Genomic DNA, 18,478 nt, shown 5'->3' on the forward strand with positions numbered 1-18,478 from the left:
TGTGACCAAGGCTGGGAGTGCCGAGCGGAGTTTGAGGATGGAGGGAGAGAAGGCTGGCCACTTCAAGAGCCAGATTTATGCTGCTTGGAGCCGGGCATGGACTTATTCCTGGCCATCGTTAGTTTAGTGAGAAACTCTTGCCATGACCACTGCCCTGGGCAAGGGGGTAAGGAGGTGGAAATTGACCTTGCTGAGCCTTCAAGTTGGGGAGATAACCGTCTTCAGGCTGGTCCTGCCTCTGTCCATAAAAAGCGAACAGGGAAGCTGGAAAAAGGATTAAAAAAAAAAAAACGACATGCCTTTCTTCCACCGGACCTCCTGCCCACATCACGCTGAACTCCCCTTCCCCGGAGGGCCCCAGCTGGCTGCTCAGAGGAATTTTTCAATCAGATGGGGGTACTGAGCTCAGCAGCGAGGAGCAGCTGGGGCCTTGAGAGGGAAAGAAAGACCCAGAATGGAGTTTAATAACCCCGGCTGCCTGTGTGGGTGGGTCCTCCAGGAGTAATTACTTGGAGAGCTCTGGGGAAGGCACCGGGGCTGGGACCAGAGCCTCAGAGCTGCGGGGCAGGGGTGGAGAGAACCAAGTGTCTTTATTGGCTTGTTCTGGGGACCTTGGGAGGAACAGGAATTCAGCCACGGGTTGGGGTGATCCCAACCTGAGGCCTGCCCGGGTGATGACCCAGGAAAATGGAGGGCCGATCGCACAGGTCTGGGTAGCTGCGGGGGCCTGAGGGGGAAGAGAGGACTGGCAAGGGTTGGTGGGAGATCCTGGTCAGACAGTGTCCTGAGACGAGATGCACCCAGTGTCGTGGGACCAGACCCCAAACCCTGAGGCATGAAAGCGAGAAACGTGATGAACTGCTTTCCCCCAAATGGCCGCCGAGGTCTGTTTCATCATCCGGAAAAGCTTAAACTGGAAGATCCCTTTGCCAGCGAAGCAGCTCCGTGGAGGAAGAGAGAGAGAGAGAGAGAGAGAGAGAGAGAGAACGGTGGGGACGGCGGTGGGGACGCAGGCCGCAAGTCTGATGGACGGTGCTTAGGGGTTTGTGTGCTCATGCGTCCCCAGCGGGACGATGGCGGGGTGGGGCAGGCTGCTGGGGAAAGTGTACCCCAAGAACACATTTCCTAGAAGAAGGACCTCTTCTTTCTCCCTCCTTCCCTCCCTCCCTCCCTCCCTCCCTCCCTCCCTCCTGCTTTTCCTTTCTTCCATCTATAACTTCTTTAAGTAAGCTCTACACCCAATGTGGGACTTGAACTCACAACCTCCAGACCAAGAGTCACATGCTCTACCGACTGAGCCAGCCATCTTACTTTTCATCGGAAAAATACTCTAGTTTAAAAAAAACAACAATAGAACTAAAAGGCCGATAATGAAACCTAGCCGTCACCAGCCCTGCCCCAGCCCCCAGCCCCCCCCAACCCCCCCCCCCCGGTCCTGTTGCACAGAGGCAACATCTTTTTTTTAAGACTTTATCTATTTATTTGAGAAAGAGAGAGCACCAGTGGGGGCAGAGGGTGGGGAGAGGCAGAGGGAGAAGCAGAGCCCCAACTCGGGGCTCGATCCCAGGACCCCCGAGATCATGACCTGAGCCAAAGGCAGACATTTAACTGTCTGAGCCCCCCAGGCGTCCCGAGGCAACACCTTTGGACCCTCTGGGCTATTCGCTATTGTCGTTTGTACTTCCCAAGATTATGCTTATCCTTCCGTTTCTTAATTCTTCAACCTCATACATTATTTATTGATCTCCTTTCGTGGCAGATGAAGATTTCTCTCTCTCATCCTCCACCCCTCCAATTTTGGCAAAATCAGAAGTCAGTATTTATACTATTATAATTCAATTATTGTTCACAGTGTATAATGTAATTCCTTCCATATATAATTTTTTGCTATTCAGTAAGTTCCTCACTGAAAACCCCTTGGTCTTCTTCCCACTCCTTGTTTTCCTATGAGCTGTGAATTCTGCCCAGATCCTCCAAACCCCCTCTCTGCCTGGCCCCATGTTTGCAGACTGTCAGTAGGATTTTCTCCTGGAAGCCTCCTGTTCCCAGGTTGGCTGCACACTTTTTTTTTTTTTTTAGAGAGGGAGAGCTGGGGGGGGGGAGGGCAGAGGGGGAGAGAGAATCTCAAGCAGGCTCTGCACTGAGCCTAGAGCCCCACGCGGGGCTTCATGTCAGGATTTTCAGATCAGGACCCTTAACACCTGAGCTACCGGGGCGCCCCCAGGCTGCACACTGTGGCCTGGGGCCCTCTTGCGGCTCCCCACTGCGTCCACGCTCTGGGGGCTCCCCGTCCTCAGGCTGCACTGCTGTTGAAACCCTGAATGTGCTCTCAGAACTTGCCAGACAAGGCGCGCCTGACAAATCAGGGCTTCCAGGCCTGGCGTGTCGACAAACGCTTCCGCTCCGCGCTCACTCTTGATAGCTTGGGTGTGAATAGAATTCTCGGTTGAAATTTATTTTCCCTCTGAAATTGGAAGCTGTGGTTCAGATGTTCACAAGTCTGGTGCCACTCTTGAGTCTCGTGGCTCCTGTGGTTTTATCTCTGGAGGCGTTGGCCACCTTTCCCTTGTCCCTGGTGTGGGTCTTTTCCATTCATGTGCTGAGTACTCAGTGAAGACTCTCAATCTGGAAATTCGTGTCCTTCCTTTCTGGAACCCTGTCTCGCATTTGGTTCCCTGATCATGTCTTCCCTCCTGTGTTCTCTCTTCTCTCTTCTGGAACTCGTATTAGTAGCACAGTGCAAGCTCTGTTTGTTTTCTAAGTATCGTGTATTTTATCTCCTGAGTTCTTTTTTTAAAAGATTTTATTTTTAAGTCATCTCTACACCCAACACGGGGCTTGAATGTCCAAGCCCAAGACCAAGGGTCTCACTCTACGGGCTGAGGAGCCAGGCGCTCCTCTCCTGAGCTCTTTTTGTTCTACCTTCTAGGGGATTTCCTTAACTTTAGGTCCGAGTCTTCAGTTTCTATACACATTTTTTCTCCTGTATTTTTTACTTCCTTTTATGATTCTTGATTCTTTGTTTCTTGCATCCACTAGTCGTTTTATGGATGCAGAATTCTCTCTTACGCCCCCTGAGGATATTAACTACAGACTAGTTTTGTGTGGGGTTTTTTTGTTTTTTTTCTTTATGGTGTCACTGTTTTCTTTGTATTTGTTTGGTTTGCTCTCCATCCAGACTGGATTGTTTCTTCAAATCGCCAGGACTTCTTGGCTCTTGGTTCACGGTTAAGAGAGAGAGAGAGGTGGAGTGGCCTAGAAATTCAGTGTGCACAGCGGGTTCATGCTGGTGCACCCCGCTTTAGATGGGGGTTCTTTTTTTTTTTAAGATTTTATTTATTTATTTGACAGAGATAGAGACAGCCAGAGAGAGAGGGAACACAAGCAGGGGGAGTGGGAGAGGAAGAAGCAGGCTCCCAGCGGAGGAGCCCGATGTGGGACTCGATCCCGTAACGCCGGGATCACGCCCTGAGCCGAAGGCAGACGCTTAACCGCTGTGCCACCCAGGCGCCCCTAGATGGGGGTTCTGAGCTGGCTTTTCCTGGAGCACTACCAGAGACTGAGACGTGGAAATCCTAACCCCCAAAAGTGATGGTATTTGGAGGTGGGGCCTTTGGGAGGTGATTAGGTCATGAGGGTAGAGCCCTCGTGAGTGGCATTAGTCCCCTTAGAAAAGAGACCTCAGAGAGGTCCCTTCTCTTTCCTGCCATGTGTGGACACAGCAAAAAGACAGCCGTCATGAACCAAGAAGTGGGTCCTCACCAAGCAGTGACTCTGGGGTCCCTCAGTCTTGGACGTCCAGCCTCCAGAACTGAGAAATACATTTCTGTTGTTGTTACTATTTCTGAAGATTTTATTTCTTTATTTGAGAGCGAGCAAGAGAGAGAGAGCACAAGCTGGGGGCGGTGGGGCGGGGAGGGTCAGAGGGAGAAGCAGGCTCCCTGCCGATCCCGGGACTCCAGGATCATGACCTGAGCTGAAGGCAGCCCCCCAGGCGCCCCAAATTTCTGTTGTTTATGTCACTCAGTTGATGGTATTTTGTTAGACTAGCCCCGATGGATGAAGACAGGCACCTCCAGTGTCTGCATCCGAGGTCTTCTCTCTGGGGCCTTCTCTCTGGGGAAGTGACACCTTGCTACTTACATCTGGGAACAGAGATTTGGGATGGGGCTGGACAGACAGACTTACTCAGACAGACTTTCACACAGTCCCTCTCTTTCAGCCACTCTCTTTAGCTCCAACCTCATGGTGCCTATGTCCCCATGACTCGAGGTCTCCACTGTGTCCTCAAGAGACAAAACTCTAGCCTCTTCCCAGGGCATAGCCTGGCTGTGTGGGCTGGGGAGAGGGGACCTGGAGAGTCTGAGTTTTCCGTGTACAGATTTCCAGCCAGCATCCCCTCACCCCCACCTCTACCATTTTCAGTCCAGGGTTCACCCTACTACCTCCCAGTCCTGAGACTCGGTCCTGGTGTGCCTCAGGGACCCCCTTTGCTGGCTTTGAGGTGGTAGCTTCCCTCATTCTGCCAAGCCCTTTGTCTACTTGCCATCTTCAAAATCTGCTTGTCATTTCTCATCTGCTGTGGCTTCCTCTCCCTTCTCTTTGTCCTTGAGAATTCATACCTCTCTGTTCCTTTGGTGTCTTTTGTAAGGGGCTTCAGGAGGGAGCAGACAGCCATGTTTCAAAAGCGGTACTTTTTTAATGTTTTGTGAAGGTAATACACCGAAGGGGCAGTTGTTGAGACTATATTGGACAGTTTTCGAGAACACAGAAGCAAACAGAACCTGAGAAGGTAGTGAAGAGGGGGCTGTGTGTCCCATCCCCGGGCTCCCTGCTCTGAGCCAAACATGGAGACAGTCCAGGCTCTGACGGCTTTAACATGGAAGCCGGCACTGAAGGTGAGGAAGGCCAGGCTAGCTCTCCCTGGACTTGCCACCTGTCACTCCCTGTGACCAAGTTGGACTGTGGAGCCCGCTTCTGGAGAGAGTAGGAGAACAACGGGGGCAAAATTCAGATAGTTGGCCCCTGACAGGAGCTTGGAGGGGAGGAGCCCTGCTCTGGGCATCAGTGACCTCACTGGTATTGTTATTAAAGCTGGAGAGGCATTGGAGAGGGATCGGCTTGGGGTTACACTGGCTGCCCGCCCCTCTTCCCAAGACGAATCGTGCAGGAAAAGGGGTGGCCCCCCACACAGTGGGGCCTGAGACAAAGGAAAGACCGCAGTGTGTAGGGAGATTCTGGTGTTTGGAGTGAGAATGTGGGGGCCGGACTCTCGGCTCTGGAATTTTTATGCTATGGGACCTTGGGCATGCCCCTTACCCTCCCCCAGCCTCAGTTTTTTTTTTTTTTAAGAGTTTATCCATCTATTTGAGAGAGAGTGAGAGAGAGAGCGAGCAAGCTCAAGAGATAGGGGTGGGGGAGGGGGAGAGGCAGAGGGAGAAGCAGGCTCCCCACTGAGCAGGGAGCCCGATGTGGGGCTCCATCCCAGGACCCTGGGATCATGACCTGAGCTGAAGGGCAGACGCCCAACCGACTGAGCCACCCAGGCGACCCCCAGTTTTTCTCTTTTGTCCAATGGGGAGAATGTTGCCCAGCTCGTGCAATTGTTGTGAGGATGACGTGGCCAGCTTGGCACACGGCAGATACTCACACATTTCTTGTTAGTGTTCGAAGAGTGATGCTTGAGGCAGAAGCGTCCCTATCCCCTTATTCCTTTCCACACAGATGTGAGACCAGCTATTCTAACAGACTTCCCAAAAGGGGTGGAACTTGGGAAGAGACCCTCCCTCTTTCCCTTCCTCCAGTGAGGGATGCCCAGACCTTCCTGATTCTTCATCCCTTGGGGACTGTCGGGAGACCCCAGGAAGGAGTGGGTCTGAGTGCCCCCAGGCAGCCTTAGCTCCAAGTCTGTGGGCTCCCATGCCCTGGCTATCCGAGCTCACCCAGCAAGTCTGGAGAGGCAGATGGGAGCCCCTGGGTCCAGGAGCATGTATAGCCCCTCGCAGCCTCCAAACTGCATTGAACCTTCCCTCCAACCTAGGGAGCCGAGTCAGGCCGGGAGTCCCGCGAAACCAGAGATCCCTTTGTCCCAAGATACAAGGCCAAGAACTGGAAAGCCCAGAGTGTTCCAGGCAGCAGTCCTGGGGCAAGAAGCAGGGGACCAGCTCCCCTCCTGCTGCCTGCTGAAGCGGACATCCTGGAGGGCACTCGATAAAGCCTGAAATGTAGTTCCAGGGGCCCACACCACAGGGTCACACAGACACGTGTGTACGAGCGTGCATGCGGTTCTCATGGTTACTCCTTACACACGCCCTCTCCCGCACAGACAGGCTTGCTTCTCGTAGGAGAGAACCTCTCCCTGAAGCAGTGTGTGTGCTCCTATCTCCTGTCTAAACTTAAGGCTGTGAGGAAGGATGGGGGGGCGGTGGTCGCAGGGAATCTTGTAAAACTGGGCTGCCAAGCACGTTTCAGAGACTCCTCAGCCTCTTCCCATCCACGGTCTTCATCAGAGAAAGGACCGGGTCAGGGAGTAGAATAATAGCTCACTTATCAGACAGGTGTCGTGTTTAGGACTCCTCTCCCAGAGGCACAGAGACGCGCCCCAGGCGGTCTGGGGGAGGAAGAGCTTTCCCGATCTCCGCAGCAGCCCGCTGTCACGCTAGGACAGGAGCTCACAGCGGGAGCGGTAATTTGAAAGATCCTGGAGGACCGGTTCAGGGTAGCGATGGGGGTGGGGCCGGTTGTCCTGTTCCCATGGCAGCCTATCTCATTGCCATAGCAACACATCCGCCTTCATTCAGCGCAGTCCTGGTTTGTGTAATGGGTGGAACACTGTGGCACTTCACGGGATGGCGGTGGCCCCATAATCCTTCTGGGAAAGAGCATTTCCATCCTAGACCAGGCAGGGTGGGAGTAGCTGCAGGCTGCCAAATAGGGCTGGGTTTTCCTGTGGGCGGAGGGGTGGATTTCCTCTCAGTTTCCCTACGGACAAGCCTCTACTTCTTACTACAGCAACCGACACCCCAGCTCTTGGGGGCCTCCGAGAATGTCCCCACAAGGCAGACTGACCTTTCCTGAAGTCCAGCACAGCTGACTCAGATGGAAACCCTTCCTTCTCAGGTGGATTGTGAAGCCGGGGAGCCAGGCTGGTGTTGGGAGCCTGTGTGCCTTCAGGGGGTTATGTATCTTTCTGACCCTCAGGGTTCCCACCTGTGAAAACGCGGCTACCACATGCCCCGCCCTCTGGGTGAGCCCAAGGTTGCAGAAAAGAGATACACGGGAAGACCTGGATCCATCAAGGGCTTTCCCTGGGGGGGAGGGGATGCCCCTTGCATGAGAGTGGGGTGTCAGGGCCTCCGGTCTGAGCGCCCAGCAGAGGTCTGACTGTGGGGCTGCGGTGATCTTTAAACTTCATTGGACAGGGCAGCGGTTGGCATCATCTTCCAGATCAAACTGTCCAACTGGCTGTGCGCTTCCCTGGGAAAGGGGAAGGTACTGACGCTGTCTCCCCCAGGCCTAGATGGTGCTTCTCAAGAGTGTGGGCCGAGGCTCCCGCCCCTCTGCAAAATACTGTAACCTGTGGGCAGTGAGAGAAGCCCAGGAATGAAGAGGACGGCCTCAGAAATTTTCATAGAAGTTTGATATTGCTGAAACACTGAAGCAACATCCAGTTTGGGTTTCTCTTTAATTACTTTTACATTTTTCAGTTTTTTAGTGATTCACTGTGTGTGTGTTTATCAGTATTGATCTGCCCCAGACTGGGGAAAAACAATCTGGTCCTTCCCATCTCTAGTTTGAAAAGCACGGTTGTCTGTGCTTGATAACACTAAAAGCTGTCGTAAAATCAGCAAAAGATCCAATTGAGGAGAGAAGGAAAACAATCTCATCTGCGCTGCTTGCAAAAATTAGCCACAAGTCACTCCAGGGTGTGTCGGCAGCATTCCCTTTATTACTTCAGGACAGAGACTCCAGTCGCCCTCCCACTGCCTTACCAACCCCCCCGCCGGCCCCCGCTCTCGCTCCCCCGCAAACCCGGCTCCCTGGTCCGGGTTTGAAGTTCACTGTCCCGCACGTCGCGCTCAGCCACGCCCAGCGCCCCGACCGAGCCTTGCAGGAGGGCCCCGGCCGAGCCTTGCAGGAGGCGCAGTCTGCCGCTTGCCGTAGCGCAGGCCGAAGGAGTTCCAGTTGTAGGCCGACAGGTCCTTTTCCCGCTGCACCAGCACCGCGCCCCGGGGGGCGGGGATCAGGCGGCTGCGGGGGGCGCACAGGCCTGGCCGCTGGGGCCCCGCAGGGCTCTCGGGAGGCGGGCACAGCGAGGGCCCCCGCAGGCTGGGCCGGGCGCCGGTGGGCTTTCTCTCCGCGCACCGAGGGCTCTGCTCCCACGGGGCCAGGAGGGCCTGGGGTCCGAGCCGCTGGCCTAGGACAGAGCCGCAGAGAGAGGCTGCGGTGAGGCCAGGGCCCAGGAGAGACGGCTTTGGAACACCTGCTCCCATCCCCATCCTGTGCTTCCCTTTCCTTGACCTCTAGGAAGCCCAGAGCCCAAAGCGGGCACCACCAGGAGCATCTTAGCTCAGATGGTTAAGCCATTGGTTCCCTCTCTTTCAACCTAGCTTTGGTTTCAAAGGTCTTCAGGATGATCTTAAACATCTTTTATATTAAATCACTTCCTTTTGGGAAGCAAACAGGGTAGAGCTTGGAAATAAGCCTGCCTTATTTGCTGGACACTCAGCTTTGCTGCTCTTCTTGGCTCCCTGCCTGGCCCTCCATCCTGTCTCTGCATCAGGCTCCGGCATGGGACTGAGCTCCTGGGGGCTGTTGGGAGCCGCGTGCATTCAGCTCTAGCTTGAGACAGTGACCTGCGTGCGGTAGAGCCTCAAATGCTTGTTAAAGACATAAAAGCGAATGAACAGCTTGTAGTTACAGAAACGAGAGTAGAACGAGGACCACTGTGTCCCACACCCCTCCGCAATTACTGTGACCCCTAGGAAGCTACAGGAGGACTCCGCGAAGAATGGGAAATTATCTGGGTCACCTTAACCTGCTCACCTCCCCCACTGTGTATAATCTCTCCCCTTCACGCTGAGGGCTAACAAGGCTAATTTGGAATGCACTTCACATGCAAAAGGCTTGTTAAGTTCACTCTAATTTTTGGCAGTAAAATAGTGCGACTAGCTCGGAGTAGACAAGAACCCCAGCCAACTGTGGCACGAGATTAGTGGAAACGAGGCCTGGTGTGTGAGTGGGTGTGTGTTGAGGGGGTAGCTGGCTTTGGGCCCTGCTCCTCAATGCCTTGGCATACCTCGGAGAAGAGGAGTGTGCGCGTGGTTCAGAGTTAATGCTAATCTTCCTGGAAGGCTCCTCCTGCCTTGCTTAAGGCCTGCCTGACGCAGGGGGGGATGATGGCTTCCTTCCCGGTGAAGCCCCTCATCCCTGCAGGATTGCTGCTCAAGCTATTTGTGGCCTCACCTAAAGCCATTTGCCGGAAAGAGCCAACAGGTCTTTCTGTTCAATGTCCCTGGAGCTGCGGTGAGGTTCTTCTCTGGGGGAGCCTCCTTCAGTCGAGAAAGAATACCTGATCCCAGGACACTCTTGGCAAAGGACATGCGGGGCCCTGTTCTCTTTGCCCTGGGATAGCTTACGGGCTTGATGATATCCTCCGTGGAGAGGGTGCGCTCCGAGTTCCAGAGCTAGAAGAACTGCGGGCAGGAGAGGCTAAGCCACGTGCTAGTTTGCCGGGGAAACTGACCACCAAGCAGTGTCAAACCCACAACTCCTGTCTCGGGGACTGGCTTGTGCCCCTCAGAGACACACTCCTGGCAGCTCCTGCACCTGCTGGGCTGCTCCAGCATTGGTTGACTTTGGGGAGGTTTCTTTACCTCTTTGGGGCTTGCTTTCTCCAGCTGATCAGTTGCACAATGAACTCACAAGGTGGACAGGTAATAAGGATCTGTCCTTCCCCCCCTCCCCAATTCCCCACAAAGGGCCTGAGATCACCACTGAAGGAAACTTGCATAGTAAATTCCTTCCCAATGGATCTGCTCAGATGGGTGGTTGGCGTAGAGCAGAGAACAGTGTGAGAAGACCATGAAGGAGCTCCGTGGTTAACAAGCACCTGAACCTGGGTGAGCCTACTGACGCCCAGAAAGGGCAGTAAGCCATCCCTTACTTGCAAGATTAATGGGGCCCCCAAAAAGTTGCATGTGCTAGTCTTAGGTTCTCATTAAATATGGTGTGAACATTGACAGACTAGCTTCGCTCTGAAAAATATGGTGACTCATTTTGCAACAACTCCCACCCTTCTTCCAGACAACGCATACCTGTCGGTCTAGGATTCTCCATGGGTGCCAGCTTTTCAAATGTCTCCCTCAACGAGGTGGCACAGAGGAAAATCATCAGCTGCCAAGAAACCAGCGAGTTCATCATCGTGGTGAGAAGGCACCGGTCCTGGCAGTGTCCTGAGGCTGAGACAGAGGGAGGGGGAGGGGACTAAGCCAGGTGCACGGTGAGGGCTGGATGCTGGGGCAGAGCCCAGCGTGGAGAGGAGAGTGAAGGGCAGTGTGTGGCAGTGGGGGGGGGGGCGGTGAAGTCAAGCAGGGCAAGGAGCTCCACTGAGTGGAGCACGCTGAGGTCCAGAGATTTTTTGGAGCCTGGGAGCTCCATGTGGGGCTCTGCATATATCTTGCCCTTCCTGTGCCCAACTCTCCCCTTAGACAGCGCTTTCCCCAACCTGGCCCACTCCCTTCTGCTGCAACAGAGACTTCATTTCTTTCGTTTTTCAAGAAAAAAGGAAGAAAGAGGCAATCATCTTGTTCTCTCTCATAACTCTTTACAGCCTTGAGGACTGTCATCGAATTGTCTTATTGCCTGTAAGACAAGGAAGAGAAAAAACCTCCTTCGATTAATTGGATCAGTTGTCTCCTTATTCTATTCTTCGTGGGCTCCAAGAAAATATGAATTGAATTGACCTCGTGATTTTGGCTGCTGAGATGGGAGCTGCCTTCCCCCTCAGGCCCCGCCCCCACTCCAGCCCTTCCAGCTCTCAAGTCGAATTTCTCTTTGAAGAAGTCATCAGGTACTTTGAGATTGTCCAACAAACATGAGTAAGGACAAACTGATGGGGAGGCAGGTCCAAAGGCTGGACAAAAGGGTGTTGACAGAGCCTCTGTGATCCAGGGGAGCAGGTGGGAGGAGCGGTCATGGGCGCCCATCAGCTGCTAATGACTGCTCAGCCCCATCCATACCTTTGTTCTTGCCCCACCCCCATTCTTATCCAGGACTTGGGCACAGGGCAGAGAGGAAGACTCCTGAATGGGACCAAGAACACTCAAGTCTGGCCCCAGTTCTGCCCCGCTCCCTGGGAGGTGGGAGCAAGTTACCCCCATCTCTTGACCAGATTGGTACTCTGTGAATAAGAGCATTGCATCAGACTGGTCCCCGACTATCCCCTCTGATAGTCACTTTTCCTTACAGACTTTGACTCGATGACGTTCTGAAACCCAGACCAGGCTTTCTGCACCTACTCTGAAGAGGAGAGGCGGGATCAGTTCACTAGAGAGAGCAACCATTTCTTTTCTGGCTTCAGACCATGAACGCACAGGCTCCAGGTTAGTTCAGAGGTCATTGTCGATCACAGCACCCACTAGGTGCTGTGGTAGGTGCTAGGGGGGGCGCAGGTGTACGAAGACACAGGGTTGCTTGTTTCCAGCACCTCCCCAAGATCTAGCTCAAGAAATTGAGGCTTCTTAGCCGACCATTTCAAAATAACACCGGAAATGAAAGGCTGGAGGCGTGTGGGTCCCCAGGGAGCTGTGGGAGCCCATGGGAGCTCATTCTGGAGCGGGGCAGGCGGGTTTGCCACGGGGCGGCGGGGGGGTAGCCGAGTTTCTGAGCACTGATCAGCGGCAGGAACACAGGATTAAGGCAGGCATTTCCAGCAGGGGGCGCTGGAGCGGGCCAGCAGGGGCCGGGCGGGGCGGGGACCACAGGCCCCCCAGCCTGCGGGGAGGGCAGAGTTTGGCTAGAGACAGAGACAGTGGTGAAGCTGGAGGAGGGGTACAGGGGGGCTTTATCCCAGAGTAGGCAGAGCCTGAGGGGGCATGTGCGTTGCATTTCGGATGGAACATTCTGGCTGCTCTGCAGAAGCAGGGTGCTGAGTGGGGAAGGTGGGGGGTGGGCAGGCGGTGTGGTTAGAAGGTTAGTGTTCCTTCTTCCAAGCTCCTCCCACCGGTAACACCTCCGCCTCACAGATAGCACTTACCACCTGGCCAGGTGAGCACACACACACACACACACACACACCACCACCACCACCACCACCACCACCACCCCACCCCCCAACTCTTTTCACTTCCCAGCACAGAAGCATTTAACACGTGTGGAAGAGTTGAATTGTTTGGAAAAAGAACCTTTCACGAGGCCTGGAGAGGCTGACCTGCTGTGGGCAATTTTTGTGCCCCCGCCCCAGGCTTTATAGCTAATGGGTAATAGATTCCAGGCGCGGTGGGAAAGCTTTTGAAGTGAGGGGGCTTCCTTCCTGGGGTAACCCCCAGTTCTTAGTGCAGGCGGCTACCAGGGCGCATAGGGGCTCTTTCGTTAGGTTTGTACTTGCCATCCACACGCTGGGGGAGCCGCTTGGAGGAGTCCTATGAAGCCCCTGAGCCCTGAGGGGTTCCCCAGCTCCCTCCAAAAGCTTCTGTGGCCTCTCATCGCAGCCAGAGCTCACTCGCTGCTTTTATTCCTTCCACTGTAAGGGATCCTCAAGGTCCTGGTTTCCTAAGTGCGAGTCAGGGTATTCACTGAGACATTCCGGAATCCTCTGGCCAACCTGATAATCAGGAAAGACCAGCACCCCCTTTGCCTGTCTGGGATAGGTCTGTCAGTCGTAGAAGGAAATGCCTGCTCCTCCCTGGGGGTCCTCCCTGGGGCTGCGCAGACCCCTCTCCAGGGGTGGCTGCCCCCGTGCACCTACCTGGGCTCTGTCCGGCGGGCTCGGAGCTCCGTGGGGTCTCCAGGCGCTACTTGGGTTGCTGAGCACCCACAGAGAGGGGAGCCGGGCTCACCAGGGGCCTGGTCACGTCCCTTTTATAAAGCCCAAGGTGACGTCTCCAGGCACAGGCCCACCTCTGCCTCCTCCCCCCCTCAGACCCCTCAGAGCACAGTGTTTGCGCGGCCTCCCACCACCTGGCTCTCGTGACTGAAATCAGCCTCTTTTTCCCCCTCCAGAAGCCCTCCAAGGCTGACTCTGATTCCCACCTCCTCACCCCCTTCCGCCCCAGACTCACTTAGCTGGAGACCCATTCTGCTCCGAATGACACGGACGTGGACGATCTGAGGGGGAACGGGTAGGGGGGCTCTTGTCCTCCAGACAAGAGGCGCAAGAGCACCCGTGTGAAGGGAACGTAATGAAGGGGGCGGAAGGGAGAGAAAGGCACAGTCTGACCTGGAGGACTAAGAAAGCAAAATGAAGTGGCAGCTCTAGAATGCGGGTGTCCCTGGGAAGTGCCCGGGGACACCCAGAGAGCTGGCCTCCATGTACAGCACATGACAACGGGGCTCCCGGGCCCCCCTGCACGTCTCATGACCACACTGCTTTGTGATCACCGAGTACTTGGCTCTGACGGCAGTGGCGGGCTTCCGTTTGCACCCTCAGCCCCCACTCCCGTGCTCAGCATGGACACCGAGGGCCTCACAGATAGTGACTAAATGTTTCCTTCCTGGCCCTGCGAGACCACTCTTTACCCTGGGCGGTGGGGCTCCCCAGGACCAAGAATGTCTCCTCCATCAGACTGGGGCTCTCTGAAGGCAGGGGCGATGTCTCCACCCTCAGACAGGAAAGCTCTCTCAGCACAGGGGCTATCTGGTGGGTGTACTGTGCCCACACCCGCCTAATGAATGGTTGAGTAGCATTTCCCACAGTTTGCAGGATTAATACCCATCACTTGTCTGATGCCTACTGCTAAGAAGGCTTTACAAACATATCATCTCACTCATTAGGACTGTTAACCACCAGGATAAGAATGATAGCCTCCGAGAGCAGGCCGGCCCCTCACTCCGTGGAGTGCTGTGTTGTCAGCCTGCCCTGAATCGGGGACTGCACTCGACAGGCTGGAGACAGTGACTTTGAGTCTCAGACACACAGCTTGGGGATTTAATCTTTGCTTTCCTCCCATAAATACAGGGCAGGATGTGATACCAGTCCCAGTCCGGTCTCCGTGGGCCCCCCCGCCCCCACCCCCGGATCTCCGCTCCCAGCCGTGCCGACAGCCTTTTGAGTTGACTTGGGGATTTGTGGTCAGTCATTCAATTCCATCCTCCTTCTGGACTTGGAGAGGTCTGGGTATGAGGCGGGAGATGAGTCAGTGCAGGGTGGGGGCAGCCCCCATTTCCTTTCCAGCCCCCTCAACCAATGACCCAAGTTCAAGGAGCTCATCTCTGCTGTTCAGACCATTGATCTGGTGCCCTGAAGCCTCCGGAACAGCTGTGGGAGCCAGGAATCATTACTTCAGACAAAGAATGAGGAGCACACCCCGCATCTATCTAGGTTATTGCGGAACGGGCCTTTAGAGCTGGGAGCGGTGCCAAGAGCAGATAGGGAGAGGGGGCACGGGCTGAGCCAGCTGGCTGCAGGCCCTCCCCGAGCTTCTCAAGGAGCTCCCGTTCTGTCAGAAAATATCCTTTAGAGAAAGGGTGGGGTGGCGGCTGGGGACCACTGCCCCACACCTGCCCCAAGGAGAGGACGGAATCTGCCCCCCGCTGCTGCCGTCATTGGCTGTCATCCATCCTCTCCACGCCTGAGGCTGGCTCAGCATCCTCCCCAGAAATCTCTGGCACTTTCTGGCTGGGTCGCCTAGACTCTCTGTTTCTTTGGCTCTAATAAGGAGCTACGAATAGCCACTTTCCTCTATACTCAGGCCTCAGGCACAATGCTCCCGGGGCCCCTCTCCTCAGCTGCTCTTGTCAGATGGAGACGGTGTGGGGACGGGAAGGGATGCTGAGGCTGGCCAACCTGGGGAAAGGGGCTTGAGGGGGGATGTGGGGGCAGCAGTCTCACCAGGGACCCCCCACCCCCACCCCAAGGCAGCATCCCCAAGCCACAAGCATCACCCACTTACCGCACTCAGGTAGGGGATGTTGGAGGCATTGCCCAGGAAGCCAAAGACGACAGGGAAAAAGCCCCTAGGAGCAGAGGGTGGGGAGAGGGGTCAGCGATGGCCTTGGGGGAGAGGGGAGAGGGCGTCCAGGCTGAGGTCCACCCAAAGGCTCCAGCTTTGGTTCCCAAGAAAGCGGGCCCCTGGGCACTGGGAGCAGGCTTGGTTCTGCACCCCTGGTTGGGGGAGGCAACCACGTGGAGAGCTTAAGAATAAAGGGGCTGGGGTCAGGCTCCTTGGGTTCACATCTTGGCTCTACCACTTCCTGGTGCTGTATAAACTTGGGCAAATTCCTTCACTTCTCTGAATCTCAGTTTGCAGCTGTCAATGGCGTTAATAATAATAGTGTCTACACCACAGGGCTTTATACGAAGAACTGTTGGGGGAGCTTCTGTTTGTATTACTGTGACCGTCTTCACCGCCCTAGGTTGGGTGCGGACCACCTGCCGCAGGCCTCCTGGGCTCCAGGCTTGGGCGGCTGGAGGAGCCTGTGCTCCTACCGATTTTCCCTTTCGCCTCGGCATCTCGTGCGTGGAGCCACCCTTTGCTCTTGGCACACCCCCACTCTTATCAGAGACACCCTGGCATCCTTTCCTTTCTTCTCCTTAAACACCCTCCAGTCTCCTCTTAAAGCCTGCCTGTCCCCAGGGCCTGTCTTGGGCCCTGCTTCCTCTAGGACCCCTCCCCTGGCCCTGGCGGTGGCCACACATCTTTGCAGACTTCCGATTCACTTTTCAGCAGGCCAGGCCATGGGATGTGGGGCCAGCAGCCGGGCACAGCTGGGTCCAGTCCGGATCCTCGGCATACTATCTGTGAGAGCCCGGGCAGGGGGCAGCCTCTCTGAGCTGCTTCCGTCATCTGCAGAGAGCAGTCCTGCAGCGGGTCGTAGAGATCACAAAGTGAGCTGAGGATGGTGGGCGTGCTTGGGGCATAGGAGGGGCCAGGCAGAGGCTAGTTCCCTGCCCTTCCTCCCTGCTGGGTTGTTCGACTTGAAGGCAGGCCCTGTGTCTCTCCTCCCTGGGGGCAGGCACAGTGCCAGGCACACAGCAGGTGCTCCATGTTTGCTGATGGATGGGCCAATCCCTCCAATTTGTCCTTCATCCTACTGTTGGAGGGGCCTTTCCAAGTGTCTGCCTGGTGCCCCTCCTGCCCTTTCAACCCTTCCAAGGCTCCCCTCTGCAGGATGAAGTCCCGGCTTCTGCACCCCCTGCTGGTTGTGCTGCCCAAACCTGGGGTGCTCTCAGCTACTCAGAGGTCCGGGGGAAGAGGCGGCACTCACTTGAAGAGGCTAAAGAATCCATAGGTCTCCAGGAACATGCCCAGGAGGGGCCAACGCAGGAGCACAATGACTACCCCCCCCAGGAAGAAGCTGGTCCCCTTGAGCTTGTGCCTCTGGAAGAAGAAGGAAAACGTCTTCCTCAGGCCGATGATGAACAAGAGGCCGGTCAGGAACAGCAGCTGCGGGGGAGGGAGGGAGAGAAGCATGAGAGCAAACACACCACCCCCCCCAGGGAGGCAGGGGCCAGGCCTGGTGCCCCGCGTCAGGCATGGGGCAGGCCTTGCTAGCTCTTCGGGGAGGGACACATCAGAGAGGGTGACCCCGCCCTGGGGCCACCTCCCAGAGCCTTGAGCCATTTCTGCTTGTTCGGAACGGAGCTGCCCAGCGACAGGCGGAGGAACAAGGAGAACTTTGGTCTCCAGTGGCTCACCCAATTCAACCCAACTTCTTGGATCCCAAGTACTTTTTCGTGTATGACTTCATTTCTCATCACAGCTCGCAAGGCGGGTGGGATAATAGAGTCTGCCCATTGTACAGAGCTGAACCCTGAGGTGTAAGAAATAGGTTAGGCAGCCATATCCGGAGTCACATGGAGCCCTCGGGGCTCCACTGTCTGGCCCGGTCACTGTCTTCAGCTTGGTTCCTAATGGTCTCTTAGGAATGCCTAGGTGTCCATCAAATTGAACTCTCTGGCTTTCTTCCAGAACGTTCCATGCCTTCTCTCCCCTTCTCCAAACCTTTTCTCTCGCTACTCCATCCGCCTCAAAGTGCTTCATCCCCCTTCACACCTATTTCCTTTCCAAATGCCTTTCCATCCTTCTGCAGTTGGACGTGCTTTCTTTCCCCCAGGTACCTTGTTTTATATTCAATGTGCTTATCTTACTGTGACTTTATGGCTGCCCCTGCCTTTCTTCCCAGTCACGGATGTTCGCATTATGTCCCTATCCCTAGATGGGGGGGATCCTGGTGGCAGGGATGGTGGCTGAGTCATCTTGGTAGCTGCAGGCCCTCACCCAGAGCTTGGATTCTCCGTGCCCAGCACGCCTCACTGGGCACCCCAACCACCGTCACCTGCCCGGGCTGACCCCTGGAAGGGCATGATCTGAATCGACTTGGGGCCAACCTTCCATAGAGACCTTAGGTAGGTTGGTGGGGGAGGGACACAGGCAGGGGGACTCACGTTTCCGAAGGCCAGGAGCACGGAATCAAAGTACAGGAGTATTCCAAAGAGGATGAAGAAGATGCCGAAGCCGGTGGTACCCACACCGATCTCTGCAATGGGCAAGGAAGTTGGGGTGGGATGCGCTTTGGGGAGAAGGATGGGATGCTGGCCGTTTCCCCAGTCGCCACTGGACAGCGGCTCTCTGGGGAGTGGGGGATGGGGCAGTCCATTTCCACGCAGGAATCTCCGCTTCTGTGCTCGAGGGGAACGATGGGATGAGAACGGAAGGCGGGGGTGGGCACAGGTTTACGTCTAGCACCTGAGCACTGCTGGGTGTTCTGTCCTCACCACGGCTCTGTGTGCTAGCTGGCGCTCCCCTCACTGCTTCCTCTTGTCTGCAAATGCTTAGCCAGATAACGGTCAGGGTCGGGTCCCTCCGATGCTGTCCTCCTGCAGCTGCGAGCCGCTGATGCCCAACTCAACACCCAGGCAGAAGGGCGCCACTGACAACTCACGACCATGAGCCCCGAAAAGCCTTAGCACCGCCCAGCGGTCCTGCTCAGTTTCTCAACGGGTTTGCCCTCCAAGAGAACCCTTCACACTGTGTGCTTCCTCCTGTCAATGCCCCTGTCCCCAGTTTTCAGGTGATGACCTCTCGCGCTTGATTGGAAAAATGGAAGGTGCTCACGTGGGAGTCTGCCCTCTAGCCGGCACCTGTTGCCCCATTCTGCACCTTCCCTCCTGCCGCTGCACCTCGGGTGCGCCCCCCCCCACCCCGCCATGCCCCGAGGCTTCCTCTAACAGCAGTCCCATGGCTGGGCAGTTCTGCAGAGGTTGGACCCACACCGACAGCACCCCTCCCTACTTTGTACTGTGTGTTTTTGCTTTAGG

The 18,478-nt window shown here is 55.6% G+C and overlaps 2 protein-coding genes across 2 annotated transcripts; both read right to left on the reverse strand.

Moving 5' to 3' along the window:
• Window positions 1–8,078: 8,078 nt before the first annotated feature.
• KISS1 (KiSS-1 metastasis suppressor) lies at window positions 8,079–10,419 on the reverse strand. Its single transcript, XM_040634516.1, has 2 exons — window positions 10,317–10,419; window positions 8,079–8,416 (listed from the first exon to the last, which is right to left on the reverse strand). Exons 1-2 carry the CDS (start codon window positions 10,417–10,419, stop codon window positions 8,079–8,081), a joined length of 441 nt encoding a protein of 146 aa, XP_040490450.1.
• Window positions 10,420–14,132: 3,713 nt separating this feature from the next.
• Window positions 14,133–17,890, reverse strand: GOLT1A (golgi transport 1A; the record flags this gene model as incomplete). Its single annotated transcript, XM_008685161.2, has 4 exons — window positions 14,133–14,476; window positions 15,111–15,174; window positions 16,426–16,604; window positions 17,606–17,890. Coding segments are annotated over 4 exons (567 nt in total), but the record flags the coding sequence as incomplete, so codon positions are not given.
• Between the last annotated feature and the right edge of the window lie 588 nt (window positions 17,891–18,478).

Source organism: Ursus maritimus, unplaced genomic scaffold, assembly GCF_017311325.1.
Source record: "Ursus maritimus isolate PB19 unplaced genomic scaffold, ASM1731132v1 scaffold_2, whole genome shotgun sequence".
Lineage (NCBI taxonomy): Eukaryota > Metazoa > Chordata > Mammalia > Carnivora > Ursidae > Ursus > Ursus maritimus.